Here is a 26,825-nt window from a genome sequence, read left to right as displayed (position 1 = left end):
ACCTCTCCTCTCCGCTGGGCTCATGTGGCTGAGGCTGAACATGCTCAGGAAGTCTTTCTTCGGGCCCAGTTCGGGCATCCGGTCCATCTGCTCGGCTGTGTACGGAGTGGTCAAGGTGGGACAGGTCTTCTTCTTCACCCGTGTGGCTGGAGGAGACGGACTGCGCTCTCGCAGTAGCCTCCTTCTCTTCCTCCTCTTCTGGGCCAGGAATTCATCTCGATTGATGCGTGTGGTCAGCCCACACAGGTTCAAGAACTCTACTTTCTAGGAGACAGAGAGATGAAGTCTGAAGTAAGGACAGTAAAGTGAGGAGCTCATGGGGAGGAGCAGGGAGTACCTCCGAGCATGCGTCCAGTTTGAGCGAAGGCTGTTCAGACACTCTTCTCAAATGAGCTTTCACCTCCTCCTCATCGCTCTCATCATACGACTCGTCCATGTCATAATAATAGCCTAGTCAGAGGAACACAGTGTTAATAATAGGATTAGTCTGCTGTGTAATGTATAATGTGGTACACACACCTCCTTCCCTGGCCTCTTTCCTCCGTTTCTCCTCCAGGTCCAGTTTGCTGAGCAGCCTCCTGTGCTGCTGCAGCACCTCATCATACACCAATAAAGAGTCAGGCACTCTGGCTGGAGAGGGAGAGCTCCTCACATCCACACTGCTGTGGAGAGTAGACACAGGCGCCCTCTGCTGGAGGTTCCCCATGTGCTGCCGTTGGTAAAGACTAGGCATTGTTCTGTCCTGCTCCACTTTGCTCCAGGACGCTGCATCATGCAGGCTGGCCCCTCTCCTCCTGTCCTCAGTCCTCTCCCCCCAGCCCAGGGGAGCCCTGTCTGAGCGGGTCAGTCCAGGAGGGGGGCGACAGGGCAGTGTGGAGGGGGTCAGCCTCCGGGCTGGAGGGCTGTCCACAAAGGAGGCTGGATTCCACAGTGTGGTCGCTGGGACAGATGGATTAGAGGGACCTTTCGGAGAGATGAGCGGAGGCGGTGCGCCCAGGGAGAGAGGGTTGTCCTTGCTGTGTGAATTCACATGAACAGAGTTGACTCTGAAATGGGAAATCACAGACCGGCATGACACTTCTGTCTTTGGTAAAAAGTACCAACAAAAAAAGCCTCTCCCTACCTGTGAGTTTCTCTCCAAGGCTCGGCTCCTTTCCCTGGAGAGCGCAGGTCCAGCTCTCGCTCTCGCTCCTGCCCTCTGTGCCGTGTCAGCCACACATCCTCACTCATCCTCTGAGTCATCATGGCAGCTGCCAGCGCGCCATGATGCTTGCCCATGTGCGAGGGCACCAGGTTGGGTACTGGGTGTGGCACAGAGCCCCTGGATGAGTGCAGGCTGGATTGCAGTGACAGGGGTTTGGGCGCAGTGAAACCTAAATGTTCAGACTCCTTGGCTTTATCTAAATTGAACAGAGGGACAAATATTAGTTTGTCTAATGTAGCAACACACACCTGCAAACAGCTCTGGACAGTGTAAAAATGGTGGAGGGCCACTGACTCTGTTACATGTAGCCAGACCAATTAGGCAAATGGTCACTTTCTCATAAATTAAACAGTAATACTCCTTCTCTGCTGGCTCCCACAGCAGGTGGTCGGTGCCCTAATCAGAGATCAGTAAAAGGCCGGCCTATAATGAAGGTGTTTTTACTCCATTAGCTCTGTGCTCTCTCTGCCTCACGTCCCCAGCACCGCACTCACACTGCTCACTTCAGCTGCTGAGTAAATCTGAACATATGGCCTATTCTTTGTCCATGTGCTTGTGTGTAGGTACCGAGTCTGTTTGGGGTCAGCCTGTCCCCGGGCCGCGGCCTGTCCTCCGGCGGTGCCCTGCGAGCCTGCAGCTCGGTCAGGTAGTGGCTGTCGGCTCCTCGGACCATCTGCTGCTGTCTGTCCCTGTGCCTGTGCTGCCTCTGTCTGTCCGCCTCCTCCTCCCTCTCCGCTCCCTTGGCTCCACGCTCCCTCTCCTTCTCTCGTTCGCGCTCGTGCTCTCGCTGGCGCAGCTCGTTCTCCATCTGCAGCCTGTGGGGGAGGTTGACACACGGGGGAGAGGTGAGAGATGCAACACCCAACATGGGCCAGATATTAGCCATACACTGGTGAACTTCGCGCAAACAACAGCGGCCAAATGTACATACACACACAAATCGGCACTTAGGATGGGAAAATAATCCATCCGCAGCATGACTGAGTGCGAGCAGATGAACACTTAATAGGTAACCACAGGAGGACACTGTACGCACTCGCATTCACAGACACGAGCGAGCCTTTATGCTAGACCGGGCGATGAGTATCATCCGCACCAAACAGGCCTCCTCTGTACTCTGCCATAGGGGGAAGTGTGCGCATAGTGACACTCGGGGAAGACGTGGTAACAATGAAGCATCCTGACGTACACCACAAAGGGCTTCGGATATGCAAGTGTGTGTGTGTGTGTGTGTGTGTGTGTGTGTGTGTGTGTGTGTGTGTGCGAAGGGCAGTGTGTGACACGTGTATAGGAAGCGCTGTGGGGAGCGCGCTAAAAATACCACACTCAGCAACCTGTGCCCAGCCTGCAGAGAAAAGACTAGCCGGGCCCGCAGTCAGGAGGGAAGCGGTGAGAGCGATGACGAATGAAAAAACGGCTCAACTGGAGGACTGAAATGTACAGTACACTACACATACAGTGGCTTCACTAAATACTCCATGTCACTATTTATGTTTTGTTATGTAGAAGTCTGACTTGTCTCAGTACCACTTTACATTAAAAGATGCATCATGGAACTTTTAATGTGGAAAAAAAAATTAGTTGATCTTTGAGCATATTTGACCTTGCAGTGACCTAGTGGCTGTATAAGTGGTCAGCATGGTGCCTTTACTTTCGATCACAGTGGTCTCTAGGACGCTCCAGGATAAATTGTTTGACCCTCTCACCAGAAACAACAGAACAATTGGTCCTAGAGCAACATTATACAAGAATTACTGGACTTTTCTACACTAAATATCCTTGGGTATACATACAAGACAGGCTATTTAGGTTGCAATAAAAAATAACAATAATTAATAAGAACTCGCATAACATGATCTCCTGCTACATGTTCCTAAAGTGTAGAATGAGCCCAGACCTGTTTGGGTCCAAATTACCGTCATGTACGAGCTGAATATAGCAGGTGCAGTTACAACTATGACCTGAGGTGGCAGTAGTGAGTATAAAATGGCCAACTTGCATCTAGCCTCTTTAAATCAGTTATTTTATAACAGTATTTCATAAACAATTATACAAACACTGCAGCAGTGGCTATTTTATTTTATAAGGCTACTTTAGGTGACCCAACCATAGTTTCTGTCCCAGCCTTGATTAGTTGACATTAGCTTTAGCATACTGTTGCTAGCAGTATGCTAATTCAAACCCCTGACTTTCTGATCATTTTGTATCGTTATCCGATCATGATACCAATACAACCATAAATCAATATTTGAGATTCCTTTAATGCTATTTGGTAACTACAAACCAACTACTAGTGTAATTTGAATGGAGGAAAATATCAAACACAGAAAGAATTATGCAGAACTTTGTGAAATGATTACACTGAGCAGAATTAACCCTCCGTTCAAAAAAAAAAAAAAAATTGTTACTCAGCAGATATTGAGATTTCCAGGGGAGTGGGCGGTACCTCTCGGCGAGTGCAGAATGGTTGAGCTCTGCGGAGTAGCGGCTCCCAGGCATGTGCAGGTGCAGGGCTGAAGGGTGCAGGGAAGGGAAGGCGCCCCCTCCAGGCATGGAGTAGAATGGTCCTCGCAGGGCAGAGAGACACAGGGACTCCTCCATTCTGGCAAAAACAAAACCCAGTGGTGTTAAGGCCCCGGCTTTAGGCATTTCGACTGAGACATTAGTATGGTATCAAACAAATTCATTAGTATGGTATCAAACAGATTCAATAGTATGGTATAAACCAGATTCATTAGTATGGTATCAAACAGATTCAATAGTATGGTATAAACCAGATTCAATAGTATGGTATAAATCAGATTCAATAGTATGGTATAAACCAGATTCAATAGTATGGTATAAATCAGATTCAATAGTATGGTATAAACCAGATTCAATAGTATGGTATAAATCGGATTCAATAGTATGGTATAAAACAGATTCAATAGTATGGTATCAAACAGATTCAATAGTATGGTATAAAACAGATTCAATAGTATGGTATAAAACAGATTCAATAGTATGGTATCAAACAGATTCAATAGTATGGTATCAAACAGATTCAATAGTATTAGTGCTGTTCAAAAATATTGCATTGTTAACGCAAATATATTTTAATAGCATACTTTTTTTTTATTGTGCGATTCATTTGTCCGACACACAAAGCATGAGCTCAATGCATGTGCCCCTCTGCTGCACCTCTGTGAACCTGGCCCATCATCATGCTCAAATGTACAATGGTTTGTGTACAAGTATACATTTAAAGGGGGGTCAGCTTCACACAGCGCTCTGCTGCTGCTGCGGGACCGCATGTTTAAAGGAAGAGAACCAGGTTTGTTTTCCTTCTGCATCGCTGATGACGGCTTTGATGGAGGCTTCACTTTTACCACGTTATGGACAACTCTTTGTCAAACAAAACAAAGTTTGGAACTCTAGTGGAGCAGCCTTTACCTGATACTACAAAGCTGCTCTACATTCTGTCGCCTCGTTATTTTAGCCCTGCCCTGTTGCTGCAGCATTATTTTCATCACATGTGCCTGTCATATAAGTGCTCGGGCAATGCTGTTGTTGTGCTCGCATTTGGAGCAGAAGAGCTGTAGGCTACATCTAAACTCGTGAAAACAAAACAGGTTAATCATACCTTTACCCCATAAATCTGTACATTCAAAAACACATTGCATACTTTGAGTGGCATTTATGGACAAGAATGGACTTTATGTTGTAAGACAACAATCTAAGGAAAAAATAAAAAAGTGTGCTTTCTAACCCGACCTGCCTGCATCCCAAGTGTGCTGTATATTTGAGGAACCCGGTAGGTATGTCAAGGGACATTTAGAATAGATGAAAATGTGCAATTAATTTGCGATTAATCGCGAGTTAACTATGACATTCATGCGATTAATCACGGTTAAATATTTTAATCGTTGAACAGATTTGTTAGAAAATAGATTAATTTACCCTCAATCACACTGTCAAAACAAGTTACGTTGTGAGAGCTTCGACATGAAAATGAAGGATATATATTTTTCTGAACTTCTTTTTTTGAAGAAAAATCAAAATCAAATAATGAGTTTTACTTTGAGTTTGGGTCGACACCTCTTTGTAAAAGCTCTGGGTTTTAACAGTTCCATCATCTGAGCAGGTCTGTGTCTCTGCTCATTTATGTCACATTTTATTAAAAAATAAGACCAATATAACTTCCTTCTTAGTATTTTTCTTTTGTTGACATTATGCAAATGAATTCTTAGATACAATACTTTAATACAGAAGAGTATTTCACTGAGTCTAGAGGTGTGTCTCTGACATGAGAGAGAAGTGATAACAAATCTGTGCCTGTGACAGATTCAAGTTTGACTAATAATACGATACGACGGCACCAAAACAAGACTCTCTCTCCTGCATTGGGCTCATTTGTGCATTTGTGCCTCGTGTGGAAAAACAGATGAACTGCGTGGGTCATTTCATTAAACTTCTCTTGTTCATAGTGCTTCAATCATGGGGCTATTGTCTTTATTTGATCAGAAATACAAAGACAATACATCGGTTTAGGAGCCGCTCTGTTCAAGTGTTAAATTTATAGAGCACGGGTCCGCGCTTCACAATTCCTCATCTTTTTCACATTTTGTTGCGGTAAAGTTGTTGAAGTGACTCCAATGTAAAAAGTCTAAAAAGTCTTCCTTTTATTCAGCTAAAACAGTGCAGAAGTCACCCAGGTAGAGGTTATATCATAGACCAGGGGCCCCAACTGAATAAGCTCAAGGGCCACAAACTTTTCTTTCGTAACTTTCGACATAGGTCCAGGGTCCGGACATATGCAGTCGCTGCTCTTGAAAATGTTAAAACATGAACACAGGTTGTCCATTTACAAGGCAGAACTGATTAATGAATCAGAAATGTTGCCATCTTATTTCAATGTTTTTCAAATTCTTTAGATCATTTTTAATTCAGCCTTAGCAATTAAGTATTGAGAGGAAGTCCGGATCTGGACCCAGGTCTGCCAGTTGGGGCTGCTGTAAATGTGCAGTCATGGAGCGGGGTGGCGCTGCCCTTGAGAGAAAGGAGGCGAGCTCGAGCCGCACATTCAATGCAATTTGAGCTTAGTGAGGTATTTCATGCACCGGAAAATGTATGACTGGAAGTGCCAAGTCCGCCATGTTGGAGGACTCAAACTCTAATTGTTAAATTATAGGTCAAATTGTGCTTTCTTTTATACCGTGTATTTGTTTGTATCTGTTTACCTTTGTAGAGACAGGGGGTGGGAGGCGGTTTACCTTTGTAGAGACAGGGGGTGGGAGGCGGTTTACCTTTGTAGGGACAGGGGGTGGGGCAGGTAGGCCGGGTGGTGGTAGTATGCAGCAGCAGCAGCGTGAGCAGCCGCGGGGTCCAGGCCCATGGGCACAGAGGTCAGGCGGAGGTCATCTGAGGTGGCAAAGGGGCGCAGCGCTCTCAAGTATTCCTCGGCCACGGCTCCAGGAGGGACCCCAGGGTGCATCTGCCCGGGCATACTGTGACATGGAGAGAGGGATTTCAACAAAAAAGAAAAGCTCTCGACACACGCCTCTATTTCGGACGCCGACAGTTTTTTGTTACGTTTACACCGACGGAAACCTATATTTTCTTCCCGGGATTAAGTATTTTCCTCCCCCTACATAAGATGGCCACGTTTGCAATGTCACCGAGCCTCATGTCCAGTCTAGAGTTTTATGAAATATCTTTGGTAGAGACCCTTTGGGGAAAGGGCCGATGAGCTACAAGTTGGAGATCCTGGTCTTGTGGATGAGGATTCTGTCACGCGTGCAGCATCACGACAGTTTTTCCAAGATTCAGAGGATATTTTACAGCAAAGATGAAGATGAGAGGGGACGGAGGGAGCTGCTTAGGAGGAAGAGGAAGAAGGGGGAGCTGACCAGTGCAGGACACCACGCTCTGAAACAGTTACAAACCTTACACTGTTTCAGAGGATCACTGAACATGCTGGCCCACAATGGCCTCGAACTTACTTACATAGGCTTTTATAGAAATGTGCAGTGGACCGGTGTAATAGTAAGAGTTACCTAAAGCTCTGTATCCTGGGGTCCTGCATGACGGAGCTGGGTTGTAGTCCAAACTGGCGAGTGAGAGCGTGGGGTGAGGAGAGGGGTGGGGTCTTCTTCTCTTGTGGATGCAGGGTGCTCTCCAGGCGTTCTCGGACACAGGCCTCGGTCTGAAGAAAAGAAAAAGTAATGTCAATCCAAGGTTCCCTATATGCTCTATTTAACTGTAGACACGTTCAAACGTTCAAACTTTTGACCTGAAATGATTGTTACAAACCCTTTTCTATCCCACCATAATGTCTATTCTCCTTTGTACCAAATAGAAATAGTGCGAGTTAACAGTCAGGCTAGCCTTTTGCTGTTTTTGCATATGGAGAATAAAAATGCAAATCTACGGGATGCAAACATGGGCGTCCGATGTAAGTGTTAGTACAACAAGCCAAGCCAGGTCAGATATCTCGATGAGTGTATGGAAGGCTCTACAGTGAAGCAGCACCATTCAGTCACATGCTAAATCGATAAAAACTTACTTGCAAATAAAACCCATTCAAAATCAGTCACAATATTACTTTACTACAAAAAATCCCTGTGACATTTTTTCCCGAAACCGTGCGGTTGTATTCTAAAGAGAGATGCTTGACCTGCAGAGCACTTCACTGACAGGTTCAATGGCATAAATGGCCATCACTTTGCGGCTGGATGTGTACGAGCAGGAGAGCTGAGGAAAGAGCGGGGCGGATAGAGAGAGCGCCTCGGGGCTGCTGTGCCCGGGGGCTCAGTCGAGTGGAAAAGTGGACTTGATATGTCACAACAGGTTAACATCAAAACGGAAAGATGATCCCAATATCAGTCCAAATGCTTCCTCCTGCTCCGCTTGGTCTCTCTGAGGTCTGCTCTCTGAGGTCTGCCCTCTGAGGCGCACTGATCTGTGAGTGCTTATCTAAAACTCCGCTCCCCAAAAGAAGTCATATGGAAGATTTGGGGGTAAATGTCTGCAAACAACCAGCTCCACCAGAGCTACTGGTTATGTTGTACACAATACTTAGGCCCTTAACATTCGACTCTCCTAAGCCAATCTACCCGGCCTGGAGACCAGTTGGAGACTAGAGCTGTCACTGGTCATGGAGATGGTCAGGTTCGATTTCAGCTGAGTTTCTACATGGTTTGCAAGAGGTCTACACGGTCTCAAAGAGACTCCATACGACTCTGAGATCTCCTTGGTATCCGACAGGTCTCGGAGACATTACAGGGACGTCTCATAGGTTGAGGACAACAAATAGTGTTTGAAATATTGCCACAGCTGCTTGAGGCCACGTAGAACTATTGGAGACCTCTCAGAGACCTCTCGGAGACCTCTTGGAGACCTATCGGAGACCTCTCGAAGACCTCTCGAAGACCTATCAGAGACCTATCAGAGACCTATCAGAGATCTATCAGAGATCTATCAGAGATCTATCAGAGACCTATCAGAAACCCATCAGCTTTCAGCGGCTCAGGACTAACCCAGCACCCCAACGCCATTTCAACATACAATCGTACAATGACAAATAAAGCACTTTTTTAAACTTATTTATCTATCAATTTCTTGAAGTTTCATGACAGTTTTGTAGGATTTCTGAGAAAGTGATCCTGAAAAGTGTGCCTTGTGGGATGCTACGTATGTCAGGAAAATTAGGAATAACATTTTCATTGTTTGTATTTAAAAAAATAAATAAATCAGCCATAGGGCCTTTAACAGAACATTTTGTTAATGCAGGTGGCCAAGTCTGCTCTCCTGACAACATTTGACCTGCCACCGTCCAACACTGCACGCAGGTGAAATCCTTTCCATTTGAATTTGTTGGTAGAGATTTGCATTGTCTCACTCATGAAAAGCAGATACAAACCAGAGATGAACCGCCGCAGTGCGATCCTGAGTGGGATCCAGAGTGCGATCCAGAGTGCGCTGTGGTGACCGCAGAGGGACAGGGCAGACGCGGGGGAGACACTAGTGCACCAGGGTAAAGCGAGGCAGCAAAAGAGACCACTGAGGGAGGGAGCAGCACAAAGAGCGCCCTGGGAGCAGCCGCCACATGTCCTGACCTTTGACCCCACAGACTCCCAATTGTCTTCGCAGATGCAGCCGTAAACACAAATCATCACACTCCCCCCACGCTCCCACCGGCAAAGGTCCCAGTGCTGCACTGTAGGACAAAGTCGCATTCATTATGAGGACAAACGGACCTGACGCAGGGGAGCGCACTACAGCAGCAGGAACAGAGGCTACATTCTACAATTAACATGTTCTAAAAACATGTGTTACACTCCATTACATTCAAACTCATGTTTGTGTCAAACAACAAAACCACTTGAATCTGGACCAAAACAAGGCCAACACTGAACTAAACATGGAAAGACTTTGAAAATGTCAGAATTCCCATGTGTTTTGGTTTCCGACAGGGTTAGTAAAAAAACATGATATATTGTAGATTCTTGAAATATGAGTTTTCCCTCACCTAATACTGCAATTATATTACATAATCATTATATGATATAAATGTATGTTTTGCAGCTAAACCTGGAGTGCAACTTTAGTCAACATTCAGCCAATCACACTCTTCCCTTTGCCACAGCTGTCATCTGTACCGGGTTGGGTTAATGTACATCAAAAGGCTTTGATCCTTTTTCGGTGTTGTGGTAGAGAGGGTTCACCATCATCATCCAAGAATTTAATTTGCTGTGTATAATGTAAAAAATACTGTATCTTCCCTACAATTATTGTTAATTAGCTTTAAATAACCCTCAAAAGCTATCATTATCATTTAAAAAGGGGCACCAACGGTCATTTTAAGGGAGAGTCAACACTTTGTTCCCTGGTAAAGGCCTACGACCCACTGTAAAGGATTCTGCAACCCACTTTTGGGTCTCGACCCACCAGTTGAGCTCGGGCTGGGTACCGTTAAATGATACCAGTATGGTATCGGGAGTTTAGGTGCTACCGGTATCAAAAAAATAAAAGTATCGAAAGCAGGTACTGAAAAAAGTCTTTAAAGGTACACTGCGTAAGATTTTGAACTATACTGTTGCCAGTAAAACAAAACATGCCCCTAAGGACCAGCTCAACACAGAAAATGCTGTTACTGCAGTGGTTAATAAACGAATGGATTTGGATGAGGACCTAGCCTGTTTAAATCTCAAATTCTATGGTCTTTCTTCACATCTCCATGGAAACGAGCAGGAGACGTACCCACTCCCAGTAAAGTTTACAGTCATATCTTAGGAGGGGGGAGCCTCATAAATGTTTGTTTGTAAATGTATGACCTATTTTTCAATGATGAAAATATCTGTCATAAAATAAATGCTTTTAGTTTTGATGCTGCTGGTTCAGGGACAGGATTAAAGGAAGTGACTTGGTTGTTTCAGCTCAAATAAATGATACACATTTTAAATAAATAGTCTGTTATGGAATAAACATTATTGTTCTGTTTTACCCAGCCCTATGGGTTAGTGAGTGTCCCTTCTCCCCTCTCCTTCTCCCCTCTCCTTCTCCCCTCTCCTTCTCCCCTCTCCTTCTCCCCTCTCCTTCTCCCCTCTCCTTCTCCCTCTCCCTCTCCCTCTCCTTCTCCCTCTCCTTCTCCCTCTCCTTCTCCCTTTCCTTCTCCCTCTCCTTCTCCCTCTCCTTCTCCCTCTCCTTCTCCCTCTCCTTCTCCCTCTCCTTCTCCCTCTCCTCCAGAGGGACCCACAGTGTAGCTTCATGAAGGGGGGAGGAGCGCCGCCCCAGTGGAAGTGGCAGCGGTGGGGTGGGGCTGGCCTCCTGCATTGTGCTGGGAGGGGGCGCAGGGGAAAGACGGGGGTCCATGCGTCCATAGTCTTGTGTGGCGAAGGGGTCAAGTGTATGTGCACATATGCACAGACTCTGCAGGAAGCCCTGCACAATAGCTGCAGTCTGTTGCAGCAGCCTCTTCACAAGCCTGTGTGTTTACTGAAAGACAAGGACTGATTAGCAGGAGCAGAGAGCGAGCGTGGTGCGGTGCGGGGGGGATTATAAAGAGACGCGAGGGCGGCTGCTTGTGACAGCTTCATGTTGACGAGTGTTCATTTTTTTTACGCCTTTGAAGAGGCTTGAATCACTAAGAAATTGACAAAATAGTTAATAAAAAGCTTCTTAAAAGCCTTGCACTCGGTTACATGTAGACAATAAAAAGAATCAGGATGCAAAGCAAGCCGTCCAAGCCACAAACACTTCAAAATGTGCACAAGTTCATTGAACAACATCTTCTACATTTATATAATTTACATGTCCTGTATTGAGACATAAGGAGGGGCTGGGTTGATGAGCGATCACACACCCAGACCGGGCAGTTTCCCAAAGCCTAGGGCAGCCCCTCTGAACTCACTTCCTTCCAGGCCAAGGCACGTGTCCTGCCTTGGTCCGAGAAGAGCTGCTAATGGAACACGCTTCGAAATGAAAAAAAAAAAAACAGTTAAAGTTGACTAAACCCAAGACTGAAATCTCCAGATGTTTTTGCTGGCTAATAAATAAAAAAATCAAAAGGGGGAATAAAAACGTGAGTAGGTGATCCAAATTTAAAAGATCCTTAAATATAATATATTCTGCCCAACAAACAAAGCTGGTTCTTTGTTGATCTATGAACCAGAACAATTTGCTAAAATGTTTTTTATAAAATTACATAAATGTAAGGTTGACAAAACAAATTCAGTTTTTCTGTTGTTGACAATAGACAAAGATAAAAACAATGCGGCTTTTTTTGTCGAAAGATGACTAAAACTGCATTATAATGTCAAAATGAACACTGGCTGCAGAACCATTAAACAAGTCCAAAGCATGTATTTCCTTTTTTCATAAGAGTGGTGGTGCATTATGGGTGGTTTTGGCTGGTGCCAGTATCCTCACATCAGACCGAGGCAGGGGCACCACCTCACCTGTCGTGTGTCGGACCTCCACAGGCTGCTGCTGGTCTTGGTGGGGGCGATGGTCACCACTGGAGGGGTGGTGCTGGGTACACTGAGGCCCCGGCTCTGGCTCAGGAGGGCTCCTACAGCGGGCCGCTTCGGAGTGGTGACGGGGGAGCTGTGGCGGGTGGAGGGGCTGGCAGCAGGAGAAGGCTCGCGGCTGTGGGCACCGCCTGCAGACGCACGGGAAAGGCAGAATAAACAGAAGTTTTATATATATATATTTTTTTAATTATTTATTTGAGCATTCTGCTCAAAAGGAGTGGGTCGAAGCTAGAAGCTTAGGAGCACCCACCCCCAACTCAATTCAACAAAATGCTACATTTCACGATAATAAAAGGGCATAGTACAAAACGAACAAAACAATAACAAAGAACAGCAGCAAAAAACATGATTCTATGCACTCTTAACAGCATTTACCTTAATGCCTATAGCAAATGACTTCATCAATCATACATTTAGCAACATCATATTGAGATTAGCCTCATTGGCAAAAGAGAACTTGATACAGTACAAAGTGGCTTACTACAACAACGGTCTCATTTAATGTACAATGTCCTGTACAAATCAAGTAACCATGGCGATCATTATATTTGGTTCAGAAGGTTACCAACACCAAACATTGTTAACATTACCGAAAGTCACTAGTGTTACGTTAAAAGGCTCATTAATGCACCCTGGATATTCCGTGATCTTGCTCATTCCCAGCTGTCAATTCCATCCTCATTATAGTATTAGTATCATTCGTGTACAATTTCTCTTCCTTTTTTTTTTTGTACAATGTATTATGTGAGCCCTACATTGTGTAGTGCGTTAAAAGCCAGGGTGTAGAGGGGGCCAGTTTCAGAGGGCCCCCGCCCAGCTGCCCTAACAGCTGATTTTGTAGATGATGTTCCTGCTGTGTGGTGCATTAAAAGACAAGGTTTATGAGCCCGTTGGGAGGTCCTTTCATAGCTCACCGACCCTAATTATTTGATTGTGTATTTGAGCAATAGAAATGACAACCTTGCAGAGCAACAACACTCCTTCCAAAAGTCTTTTGTTTGTATTTATATTTGAACAGGTTGATATTTGAACATTGTTTCATCTCCATCTCCAATTTATTCCACAATTGTACACTTTTAACTGTCAGGCTAAAACTTTTGAAAGTTGAGCTATGTTTCTGAATCCTAAAGTTTAATTCATAACGACCAGTACGTTTGTATCTTGTATCTTTGTATAACATCTGTACAGTTTGGAACTCAACAATGTCGCAAAACTTCATGATCTTTGATTTTAAAAATAATGAGTTTGTACGGTCCAAAAACCCAACTTTATGAATTAATTGGACTGCTCTTTTTTCCTTTTGCTTTACTATTGGTTTTAATGTGTTTACAGTTATATAAATAGGGCAAACTCGGAGAGCAGTATAAGGTGTGAAGTGCTTTGATATTTATCTATTTGATATACACTGCTCACAAAAACTTAGGGCACACTCAAAAAACACAATGTAACTCCAAGTCAATCAAGTTTCAGGGATATCAGACTGTCCAGTTAGGAAGCCACGCTTATTGTGAATCAATTTCACTTGGTGTTGTGGAAATTAAACAGACAACAGGTGGAAATGAGAGGCAATTAGCAAGATCACTCCAAAAGAGGAATGGTTTTGCAGGTGGTGACCACAGACCATTTCCCTGTCTTCATCCTTTGGACCGTATTTTTGGAACACTTTTGCATTTGTCCAGTGTTCTCACCACTAGAGGTATCATGAGGAGCATCTACAACCCACAGAAGCTGCTCAGGGAGTGATGCTCATCCAAAATGGCACGTCCATTTGTGCTGTCGCAAGAAGGTTTGCTGTGTCTCCCAGCGCAGTGTCCAGAGCATGGAGGAGATACCAGGAGATAGGCCAGTACACCAGGAGTCCTGGGGGGGGCTGACCGAGGTCAACAACCCAGCAGCAGGAGCGCTATCTGCTCATTTGTGCATGGAGAAACAGGAGAAGCACTGCCCGAGCCCTACAAAATGACCTCCAGAGGGCCACAAATGTGCATGTTGGTCCTCAAACGGTCAGAAACCGACTCCATGAGGGTGGTATGAGGGCCCGACGTCCACAAGTTAGGCCGGTGCTTACTGCCCAACACCGTGCAGCCTGATTGGCATTTGCCCGAGAACACAGCGATTGGCAGATTGGCCAATGGTGCCCTGTGCTCTTCACGGATGAGAGCAGGTTCACCCTGAGCACATGTGACGGACGTGACAGAGTCTGGAGACGCCCTGGAGAACGTTCTGCTGCTGCAACATCATCCAGCATGACCGGTTTGGTGGTGGGTCAGTGATGGTCTGGGGAGGCATTTCATTGGAGGGCCGCACAGCCCTCCATGTGCGAGCCAGAGGTTCCCTGACTGGCATTGGGGACCGGGATGAGATCCTCAGACCTATTGTAAGACCATATGCTGGTGCTGTGGGCCCTGGGTTCCTTCTGATGCATGATAATGCCAGGCCACATGTGGCAAGAGTGTGTCAGCAGTTCCTGCATGATGAAGGTATTGATGTTATGGACTGGCCTGCCCGTTCCCCAGACTTAAATCCAATAGAGCACATCTGGGACATCATGTCTCGGTCCATCCAACGCCACTTCGCACCACAGACTGTCCAGGAGCTGATTGATGCTCTAATTCAGGTCTGGGAGGAGATCCGTGGTCTCATCAGGAGCATGCCCAGGTGTTGTAGGGAGTGCATTCAGGCACGTGGAGGCCACACACACTACTGAGGATGATACAGACTCGTTTGGAGAAATTTCTACAGAATTTGGATCAACCAGTGACCTGATTTGTCACTTTGATTTTGACTATAATTTAGGATCCAGACCCCCAGGGGCTGAGAATTTGATTTCCATTTCTCATTCTTATGTTATTTTGTTCTCAACACATTGCCCTACACTATGAATAAAGATTTTCATCCGAAAAATCAAATTGATTGACATCTAGGATGTTTTTTGAGTGTGCCCTAAGTTTTTGTGAGCAGTGTATATTTATTTTGTGCGATTTCCAAGTCACTCTGTCATCTATAACAACTCCAAGGAATTTGATTTCATGCACCCGCTCTATAACAACACCCTCTATCTGAATGGCTTTAGAATTACTGTTGCCGAATATCATCATATTGCTTTTTCTCAGATTTAGAGATCATTTATTTTGTTTGAACCACTTATTGACACTCTTGAGTTCCAAGTTAACAATCTGACACATTTGTCACAGATAATCACCTATTTTCACACATTGTTTTCCATTTCTAAGTAACTGGTGACCCACTGTAAAGCTTCCCCTCTAATCCCATAATGTTCTAGCTTGTTAATTCATATATTGTAGTTTATCGTATCAGATGCTTTACTCAAGTCAACAAAATAACCCTATTCCATATTTCTTGTTGTCTGCAGCATTAGTTATTTCATCAATTATATCAAACAGTGTGTGTGAAGTTGAGTGATTATTCCTAGAATTGAGGTGAGGCTTATTTATATAATTGCTATTTAGGTGGATATAAGGTTCACTGAAAACAAGTAAATACAAGGGCGGGGTAAAATAAAAAAATAAAAATAATAATCCCTTATTTTTGCCAATATTTTTCCCAAATCATTCCCCAGTTTTCATACATTTCTTGACATGGAGATGTCTTGTTCTTATTCCTAAAGCCTGCACTTTAGGAATATGTATTGAAGTAAATATTGCACAGGGAGGACCGAATCAGAAGGCGCACCTCCTTTTGAGCTTCTTGTGCCGTTCATGACGCTTTAGAATATATCTTTCATGAGTTTAGTGAGTTTTTAGATTTTGATATTCATACATTTTATTTCTATAGCACTTTCTAGACACTTAACAGAAATGCAATAATAAAATCCAACATAAGACACATAAAAACTAGAGGGCAAATAGTGGACATTAAGAGCGGAGCGGCCGGGGCAGTCATGTTTGGGACAGGGCTGCAGTGTGGTGGTGGAGGAGGTCAGTGACGTATGGAGGGACCAAATTATGGAGGGCTTTGAAAGTGATGAGGACGACCTTGAACTGGATGTGTTGAGTGACGGGAGGCCAGTGGAGGTGAAGGACAGGCGTGTTCCCGGAGCGAGGGGGGGTGAGAAGATGAACTGAATGTCTCTGGCAGTGACTGGCCGCTTAAGCTCAGCGCAGACACACGATATTCTCAAGAGTTAGCAAAGAGTGGGGGTCCACATTACACAACTACGCGATAATAGAACAACTGGTGGTTCGCACATAACCACTGAGAATCGCGAGAGCCACTGACGACATCTGCTACAGCTGATGATAATGTTTTAAAACACAGTCTCTCCTGCTTCACTTCTCTCTTTAGAGGAGAAAAGGTGACCCCAGATCAGCAAAGACATGCTTCTGTTTCCGAGTGTGGGAAAAACGTGTGTCCTGATTGGTCAACAGTGTCATGTGATCAGGGTCGGCACAAACAGTTCAGTGCCTCAGGCTACGAGTTCTCAACTTGTTTATCATTCTGTCAAATGGAAATAAAAGTCGGCGACATGAAGAAGCAGGACGTATTTCAGTGGATTTGATAAGAAAAAGAACGACCTCAGTCCCAAGACGGAGGAGACTCGGAGAGAGACATCTGAATACCCCAGGCCTCCAAACTCAGCAAGAGCCACTACACTCTGTTTGCGGTTGACACGTAGCTGGAAAAGGTGGTTCATGTGAACTTAAGGTGATATAATGTTGTGCTGTTTTTCTGTCCGCTTCCACTTTGTCATTGGCTGCTGCATTCTGTCTGTCAAGCCTCTCCTGTGCGTCCAAAACACACTTTGAATGAGAGTCCAATCGTGAACCCTGCCACAATCTGAGACAAGACTCACCGCGACTGAGAATTAGAGCAAAATCGAGCATAACAATTGTGTGCGGCGCTTTAGCTCCTCCTGTTCTGAAAGTCAGGGTCAACTCTGCCAATGGACAACACACTTTGTAGTGGCACCAGAGGCTCCGCGTCCGGGTTTCAACCTGGGCAATCCAGGACTGGTTTCTGGAGGAAGTTGGGGTCTTCCAGGTGGGGAAGGTGGAGTAAATTTGTATGAACAAGAGGGCACTTATGTCAAAGCATAACTACAAAGATGTTTACTTACAGGTGAGAGTAGCCGTAAATAGAGGGGAGGGACTGAGCCAAGTTGAACTCTTTATCTGAACTGCGGACAACTGTTAGTGCGCTGACCAAGTCCTTTGGATGAGAGGCAAAACAATCTTTTTATTTTGCTAAATCAATTCAGCCCAAGGAAAATCAGAAAATATAAACGATCAGTTCAAACAGGTTTGGATGAGGATGTGGAGCTCCAGAAGGGAATGTCAAAGTGCGTGCTCAGGACTGGCCTTACAGTAAAGTGCCACAGGGTCAGCTTTTGTCTACTACGCACTTCGCTCTGAAAGCAAATCCCCTTTGGACCAATGAAGACTTCAATCAATCTTTGTGTTTTGCCTGAGGAAAACAGTGATTCGATCAATTCTGATGAAAGGGAAACAAGAGCGGAGAGCACAGGAAGTGTTACGAATGAAGGATGTTACTGCGCACAAAGACGGGAACCAATGAAGGCCATTAAAGTGCTGCATGCTCTTTCTGTCTTGAATGTTGCAATGATGATATTAATATTGTACTCAATCATTTTCATTATATTTAAACAAAGATTGTGGGTTTTCTTTCCCCATCAATTCATCAGACTTAAAAGATTACCCAGAGGAATATAGGCTATAGGAGATATAGATATAGATATATATATCATGTACTTATTCACTTATATATATGTACTTATATATATATATATCATGTACTTATTCAGACATTTAAACATTTAACAGATAAAGAAAGGAAATATTTATACTGAAATCTCTCTCTTTCTTATATCAATATCTGACCTAAAAATATACATAGTTTTAAGTCGTTTATTGTGTTAGCAAAAGTAAATCTCCGTCTGATGGAGGACCGTATTGCGATATAGTGTAGCTTCTAGTGACATTTACCATACTAAGTGCACGGACAAAAGGAAGTGAAGAAACGTGTGAGGAAAGAACAGGCTGGGGCGCGGGAGAGCAGTAATTAGGTTTGTATTATTAAGAGATGAATGGAGGAAGATGAAGGGAGCCGTGCAGAGGTGGGGGAGGGGTCACAGGTCACTTCTTCATTAAAACACCAATGAGCCGAGAGAAACACTGCCCACATCGGCCCCTGAACAGCAGCGTTTACAAGAAGAACACAGAGGAACTTTACTCAAGGACTAGACTCCAGTACAGTTTGAGCATAGCTTACTACTTTTACTCCACTACATTAGAAAGCTCTAGTACTTTCTACTACACAATACTGCCATGTGATTGGCTCAGCAACCATTGGGGCGGGCTCAGACAGATCAGCGTCAGCGGCACACGGTCGATTCTCATGTTTGTGAGCTTACCGAGAGAGCTGTATGAAATCACTATTTTAAGAGGGACAATCAGAAAAAAGACAACATAATACTGCCTCTGTTGTGGTAACCGGTCTGAAGTTTGTTACATCGCATTCAGGGACTGAGACGTACGGACGCAGCCACACCACGCTGGATCAACCTGTGTCGATGGGCCAAGATCAGCGCCTTCAATATGGATCCTTCAGCGATCACATGACTGCCAATGACCCATGTTCAGATTAGGGATGCGCTGGTATCCAATATGGGAGCCGATATGGAAAAAATACACTAACGGGAATCAATTCCGAAAATCCGATACTGAACCGATACCTGTTTAGACTCTCACCATAAAAAAAAAAAAAATCCAGAGTGTTGTTGATTTCTGGAGATTTTTTTTTCTTTTTTTTTTCCGTACAGTTCTCTTCTTCGAACAGTTTCGTGGCGCTAGGCTAGTGCAAGGCTAGTGCATGTCTATGGTATCAGCTAGCCTGCATTAAAAACAGTGTGACCCGCTCCACAGAATAGAATAATTTTAACCACTTTGCATTTAAAATAACTTATATTTGAGCAGCATCAGATTCCTGGTTGTAAGCTACGCAGCGGCGGAGTGATCTGCTTGAAGCTAGTCGCTCAATCGCATTGATCATTCATGTGATGCGAGGTCAGTTATATTCCAAACATGACTCTATGTACTACACAGACATGAATATGGTTAGTCTGGTGTTATAAGTGATTTGCCTGAGGTGCACTGTGCTTGGGTCAGACTGTTTTTAATGCAGGCTACTAGCTACCATAGAAATGCGCTAGCCGTGCACTAGCCTAGCGCCACTAGACTCTTCAAATACAAGAACCACATGAATTAAATAAAAAATATATCTCCAGAAATCAACATTCTGGATAACTAGGAAATGAGGCCCTATGTCAAAAACCCTGAAATATCCCTTTAATTTGAATTCAATCTCTGACTTAGTTTGAACCTCCACAAACGCCAGGCAAAATGCCATGGCTAGCAACAGTATTCTAATGCTATATGAGTTGTTTATATTAATGTAGCATAAACCCTATCCTCCTATATTTAGTGTAGAACAGCGATCCTTTTTTACATTAGTGTATTAATGTAATCCATAATTGATAACTAACATCTCATTTTATTAATCTCACAATGGAGAAAAGAGGAACATTATCTTTTTCACTCACAGCAGACACTTTTAAGACGGTCTCTTGGTATCGGTTAATATCGGCAGATACTCAAACCCTCAGTATCGTATGGGAAGCAGAAAAGCTGGATCTCTAGTTTAGATAAATGTTTAGCTGAATATGAACATATTATAATAGTTTAGTGGAATTGACAATGGGTTAAAGTTGAGCAGAACTTTAACCCAACAAAGTCTTTTATTGTCGGTGTGGCCCTCGGACTGAATTCAGGTTTCTGATGTGGCCCCTTGTAAAAGTTGATTGCCCGCTCCAGTTTTATAGAAATGTAGTGGGGTTGTAAGTATCAAATCTATCTTTCCAAATGCAGTGGGGTGAAGCTCGTAAGTGTGCGGTGAGTTTCTGTCTGGTCCCAGGGCGGCGGACGATGGCGGCTGAGTGGCAAATGAACCCACCTCTGGGATCCTCCGCCTGTTTGGCCAGTTTACGCAGGGCAGCAGCGAATCCGGAGTTTGCAGCCTGGGACGCTGCGCTCCCATTGGTTAGCGGGTTGAGGGGACTGACGGTGGCCGTGGTGCGGGTTGCCGTGGAGATCATTCCTATTGATGGGGATTTGTTGGAGTCATGGTTCATACCTGAGGAGGCAAGAGAAAGAGAAAGTGTCACAAAGTCTCTAGGTTCAAAAAATGACATTATAATAGTGTAGGGCTAGTGCAAAGTGGAGATATTCAAAGTTGCCCAGGGACACAACAGCAGTGTGAAGTAAAGTCAGTTCAGTTCAGTTCACTGGGATTCACAATCCCTTTCACAGATGAGACCCCGTTGGAAATATTTTAGTGCATACATCATACACACACACAACATACAAACTCCTCATAGAAGGTCCACCACCGAGACACCAACCTCTACCACCGGAGCTACTGTCAGTTCTATACGCAGACTGTAACAGTATCATTACGTTGACACACCTTTCTGTTTAATGGTGAGAACGTGACGATGACGAGCTAAACATGGCTCTTTGGTGACCACAATATGACGAGACGTTTATGAGTTTACGTTGATGAGACAAAAATGGGAGAACCATACCCACTACACGTGACACAGAGCGGTGCCGTCAGGTCACATGACTCATACACTACGACCCAGTCTAGTCTGTATCTAGAAATCCATGGTCTGAGCGTGACTGACCGCAATGTCACAGGGACTTCATCGTTTCCTCGATTACATACAGTAACACGTGAACACAGAATGCATGTTGATGAACGAATGTGCAGACGGCGCTGGGAGTGATGATCAGATGACGAGGAGAGCGACAACAGCCATGTTCACTGTCCCACAGCCTGTCGACCTTCAACCCAATATCCAATACTTATTTTCAAAACTACTAATACTTAATTACTTTTATAAAGAAACTGGCTACTACTAAAACCATCACACTAAGAGGGATGCCAAACACAACACTGGTCAGGTTGAGCAAGCCAGCTACAAAAGAAGAGTTCATGAACTGATCCAGCTGTTAGGGCACTGCCCCGACACTCATCTGAACAACAGCGCTCCTGTGGCAGGTCAAACGTCTGAAATAAAGGGGAATTACGTGGATGTTTTGACACGTTAGTGCGAGTCACAGATGAAGGACACATCGATAGCCGAGTATATAACCATGGATTCTGACTAACAGGGACATGGCAATATGCGTGAATATCTTGAAGTACATTTGAACCTAAAACTCAAAATGTCAAGCTGAAACGCTCACTAAAAAAGGACATTCTTCTTCATTCTTCGGTTTTAATTAGGGAATATTTCAATTAGGCTTAAGTAATACAATTATGTTTGTTCACACCCAGTTTAGTTCAGAAAGTTGGTAAATAAGTCTGTTTTAGACCTGGTTCAGAGCTGATTTGATCGTGACACACATGGAAGGTCAAATATTTTATGAGGTGTGACTTTCGTGTTAAATTAGTAGATGATTATTTCAGTAACCAAAAATCGGAGTCATTGTCACAAGCAGGGCAAATCACTTTTTCTTTATCTCTAAACCCTTGGGGAGTGACCAAGAGAAAACATCAGATTTGCTTGCTGAGTGCAAACCCCCATCATCCCCCTCTCTAAAGAGCTTTAAGAGGACGGGTCAAGGAATCAAGTTTGTTTACTAAATCCTGCCTGACACCCAGTGACACCCGCTCCCTCGGCTCTGTCTCTCTTCGTTCACTCACGTTGAACCAATCAAACATGTCGGTGGGGGGGGGGGGGGGGCGCTATAAGCCTTTGTGTCTGGACATCCCCAGTGAGTGCGGTGCGCCGCGTGGGTCCGCCGAGACGAGGCGCGGAGCCCGTGATAACAACAGCACTGACCCTAATAGCACATCACACGCCTGGACAAGCACGTGTCCATCACCTCCAGGGACGGCCCCACACGTCCTGACGCCACAGGGCTGTGCTCCCAGGATCCTACATGTTACATGTTATTAAAACTGGGGCAGAGGAGTGCGCAAGTTTTCAATTTTTACTTTTGGTCCAAACTCATTACTATTAAAAAAATGAATACTAGCCTGTCCAGCCAGAATCCACTCTTTTCCTCTTCTTTACAAACACGTGTATCTGGGATCAGGGTGAATGCTTTGAGTTCCTGATGGGTGTGACTGACAGACGTATTAACCAATCATGCGGCGTGTTTTGTAAATAGGAAGTTAGTGGTTTTACGACAAATGTTAACCATCTACTTTAAGGAACAAGGACTCATTAGCAACTGTTCACATTTGTTGAAATTAAACATGAGAGATTTCAACACAAATGCATAACAGTTGTTTCCATCAATGTACGTTTGGAACGGGGCAAAAATATTTTCTACAGACAGCAACAAGACAAAAATCCTCTTGAAGATGAAGCAGGAACATTCTTGTATTCAAAAAAATATATTTTCCTCGTGGTTAATTTGGTTCCTGTTGTGACGATAGGATCGATATAAACTTTGAGATCTGATTAACTTAAAGTTCCAGACGGTTCCTTCTTTGAACAGATACAAAAGCAGGAGAGGATGGGGGGCCAGGCAAATAGAATACACTAATTACAGCCACCCCGCCATTTTAATCAGGTCTTACCACTTTTTTAGCCCTTTTTAAATTACTATAATGGTGGAGGACTCTCAAATAATAATTGGAAGACGATTCCAATTTGTGGACCAATTTCACAGAAATGCTGCTTTGTCCAGTGGTGGTGCCTCACAGGGTTTCCAAAAAATATTTGGAGTGGTGGAGTGATTTGAGGTTTTGTAGTGAGTGAGGAAAATGTACAGTGCAAAGGCTTTTTTCATGCACAGGTTTTAATGGACAGGTCTCATGCCTCCTGGGCCAAAACAGCTCCATGCTTGGACTTCAGTGAAGAAGGAGTTCTATATTCCAAGGATAAAACAGGTTTTGCTCATTGACCAGCAACATTGAGCGTCTGGAAAAGCTCTATACAAAAATAATAAAATAAAATCGACATTTTTTTTTTTGCAGTCGATGGTGGTTAAGACATGCGTTCGAGACCCAGTTTCCACCCCCTTTCACCCTGAGCATTCCTATCTAAAAAAAAATACAGCCTTTCCTTGTTACATAAGGCCATGAGAGGGCCTTAACTGGGTGGTTATGTACCAATGAAACAAGGCAGAAAAGAAACGCGAGTGACTCATAACATAACTGTTTTTGGTGAGGGAAAAGTTTAATCCCCCAAAGCAACAAGATTCACATAATGGGTTTTCAGTTGGTTAATTCTTTCAAAGTTCAAAGTGGTGTCTAAATGATAGAGGAAAGTCAACCCCTCCCTCCATTTGAAATGTTGACCAATGTATTGTATACATCCATGTACACAGTCCATCACTACTTTTACCCTCCCGTTATCCCTCTTCCTTTAATTGACCCGCTCATGTCAATCACATAATAGCCACTGCCCCCTGCCTGCATTTGGCCCAGTTTTAAACCATTTTAATGTACTCCTCACTCCTGACTCAACCAGTCAGCACGAATAATACCACAATACAACCTAAACACAGGACTCCATTCAGCAAGAGGAAACATTGAGCTGAACCAGTACAAAGTTGCATGTGTCTTAGATGTTGTCTCGAGTGTTCCTCCGAGCGTCACGTGTGCAGACAAACTGGTCCGGTTGGAGATCGAGATGGGGGGAAAAAATGATTGAAAATTCAGCTCTTTGTGTATTTGAGCAACATGAAGAGAGCCCATCCATGCATGAGGTGAACTAGCATCACACTGGTCCGGCATTAGGCCACTAACTACTCGATTGCTCACACAAGCCTTCCCCAAGTGCTAATGTTATTGTGTGTAAGCAACGACAACAACCATCCAAATTTAAGTGTCTACATTGCAATGACTGTGACCACCCATGGATCATGATTTTGATATGACTTTTGAAAGTTCACATCTCACTGTGCTTGATTTAATTCACCCGTCGATCACTCCGGATATAACATAGAACATGACCAATAGGGTGCCCAGTGGGTAGAATTGTCTATTTGAGTACAGAGTAAGTGGTTGCATTGCTGAACGCTCACACTTTGTCCTGCTCTGGTGCAGACAAACGAGCTGCTAATCAGATCACTGTGGTCATCATCCATACAGTTCATCAGCACAAACGCTTGGGCTAGTCTTAGTTCCTCTTTTCACAAATACCTCACGAAATATCTGGCCTTCCGAGTACCACTTCACGAAATGCCTGACCTTCCAAGTACCACCTCATGAAATGTATGATCTTCCAAGTACCACCTCTTGAAATGTATGATCTTCCAAGGACCACCTCACAAAATGCCTGATCTTCCAACTACCACCTCTTGAAATGTATGATTTTCCAAGTACCACCTCTTGGAATGTATGATCTTCCAAGGACCACCTCTTGGAATGTATGGTCTTCCAAGGACCACCTCATGAAATGCCTGATCTTCCAACAACCACCTCATGAAATGCCTGCCTAAATACCTGACAAATACCACCTCGGGCCAGAGGTGGGCAACCTAAAGCCTTCAATTGGATACACTCATACTAAAGAGAGTGAACAATATGAACGTTTTCACTGGTTTGAGCTTTGCACTTCTTTGAAACGTTCCTCCTGGTTGCATCTAGAAATCAGCTCAAGCCAAAGCAATGTTTTGCTAAAGATGATGCCTTGGCCCATACCATGTTTCTCTTCACCAAAAGACATGTAAAGATAAAAGTGAAAGATTCCAACGAACAGTGTTGCTTAGTTTGTTAACAGCAACACAGACAGGTGTGAAGTAGTGTCAACTCTCTTCTTACAAAACAAACACTCCAGGACCACACTGACCAAATGCCATCACTATACACTCTGCTAAAGCATCCTCCTACATCATAATACTGCAATACTGGTAGTACACTAAAAAAACCTGTATCAAGGTGATACTTCCCATGCTGTGTTAGAGGAACTCTGCTTTGTACTCCAAAACAACAAAGCTGTAAAAGCTGTGCGTCACCTTACTGCATCGGTGAATATGCAAAAACAAGTTGATCCCCATTGCAAAAGTACTCCTTAGCATTTAGTGTAGGAACGGGGAAAGTGTGCGATCCATGAAAATACTCTTTCTAAAGACGGGCAGATTAAAATAGCACGCAGCGCCTGTCGGTCTGTCAGTGGCTGTCAAAGAGCAGCAAAGGCGAGTGTGAGGCGGCGTGTCAACTCTCGCCTTACTACATCAACAACAACATGCACTTACACATCAGTGCCCCGCGCAGCACCTCACGCTGTGGAACCACACGCACCTCCACATCCGGAGGGCTGTGGGAAAATATCGGATTGCTATTTTTCTTGACAAGACATTCAGATCACAGAGCACATTTCAAACACCTCCGGGAGCGTCAACATTTGAAAAGAAGACTGAAATATGAACTGCCAAACTAAAAATCTAAGAACAAGAATCCCATGCATTTCAGAATGTGTTTGTGGAGTCCAGCCTGAGCAAGTTTACATCAGAACCCCTCAGGACACACAGATTAGTTTGTTGTTGTTAAAATCCATCATATTTTCTATATAACTGCAGCCTTTGTGATTTGCTACTCGCGGGCACTAAAATTGGATTAGTTGTGCAGCGTGAATGTCTGCTTTGCATGTGGGCTATGTACAAATCAAAGAGGGAGGCAGGATAATGAGCAGGCTCGCGTGGACGGTGTGTGTGTGTGTGTGTCCAGTCAAGATGCAGATGATAAAAAGACTCCTCCACTCCTCCACTCTTGTCTCTCTCCTTCAACTACTCTCTCCTTCCTTCCTTACTCCCTTCCGTCCTGCCCACTTCCTCGTCGTGAAGAACCCTTCCCCACAGGCAGATTTGTGCGGCTGGTACCTTTGCTCACATGTAAAAATAAAACAAAAAAACATCTCACTCACCGCAGCGCCGCGTCCTCCTGCCGTCGCCTTCCTCTCCTCTCCTCTCTCCTGGACACTCTCTATCTCTATCTCTCTCTCGCTCTGAGCCTTGCAGCTGCTGTGTGGTCACGTGACCTCCTCTCTAACCCAGCCCTCCCCCTCCCCTCATCTTTCACCCTCTCCATCTCCCTTCGCTCCGTCTTTCTCTCTTCTGTCTCTTCTCACTTGCTTTTCTCTCTCTCTCTCTCCCTCTCTCGCCCCCTCTCTCCCCCTCCCTCTCTCTCCACCCCCTCCCCTCATCTCAGTCTTCCTCTCTGTCTTATTTACTTTTTTTTTTATGTATGCCCCCCCAAAAAAGGGAAAATGTTTTTGGCGGACTCAGTAAAAGGGCTGGTTAAAAATCTCACTTCCTTTCACCCTCTTTATCTCCAAGGATTTTCCTCTCTACCCCCCTCCCTCCATCAATCCATCACCATGTTTATCTCCCAAGCTTTTCTCTCTCTCTTCCCCTCATCTTTCTCTCTCTCCCTCCTCCTCTTCTTTCACTCTCTCCTCTTCCCCCCTCTCTCCTTTCTCTCCCCGTCTCCTTTCCTCTCTCTCCCGACCCTCTTCTCTTTTTCCCCTCTCTCCTTTCATCGCTCCTCTCCCGCCTCTCCTCTTTCCCCTCTCTCCCTCTCCTCTTTTCCTTCTCTCCGATCGCCTTTCT

The 26,825-nt window shown here is 44.5% G+C and overlaps 1 protein-coding gene across 3 annotated transcripts in view; it reads right to left on the bottom strand.

Annotated features, from left to right (window-relative positions):
- LOC306971501 (genetic suppressor element 1-like) overlaps positions 1-26,825 on the bottom strand; it is a 76,756-nt gene that overhangs the window by 6,260 nt on the left and 43,671 nt on the right. For 2 of the 3 annotated variants that reach the window (XM_079567798.1, XM_079567800.1), the window contains exons 2-11: positions 20,206-20,385; positions 12,142-12,344; positions 7,240-7,388; positions 6,490-6,690; positions 3,651-3,806; positions 1,772-2,019; positions 1,124-1,400; positions 520-1,046; positions 338-450; positions 3-264 (exon numbers count right to left, since the gene is read on the bottom strand). In XM_079567798.1, coding sequence (XP_079423924.1) covers positions 3-264; positions 338-450; positions 520-1,046; positions 1,124-1,400; positions 1,772-2,019; positions 3,651-3,806; positions 6,490-6,690; positions 7,240-7,388; positions 12,142-12,344; positions 20,206-20,385 — 2,316 coding nt within the window. Of the gene's footprint in view, positions 1-2; positions 265-337; positions 451-519; positions 1,047-1,123; positions 1,401-1,771; positions 2,020-3,650; positions 3,807-6,489; positions 6,691-7,239; positions 7,389-12,141; positions 12,345-20,205; positions 20,386-26,140; positions 26,261-26,825 lie in introns of those variants that run through there. The other variant, XM_079567799.1, reaches the window with a different exon arrangement.

Source organism: Gobius niger (assembly GCF_951799975.1).
Source record: "Gobius niger genome assembly, chromosome: 12".
Classification (NCBI taxonomy): Eukaryota; Metazoa; Chordata; class Actinopteri; order Gobiiformes; family Gobiidae; genus Gobius; species Gobius niger.
Note: the sequence above shows the minus strand (reverse complement) of the source record. Positions and strands in the feature narration are given on the sequence as shown.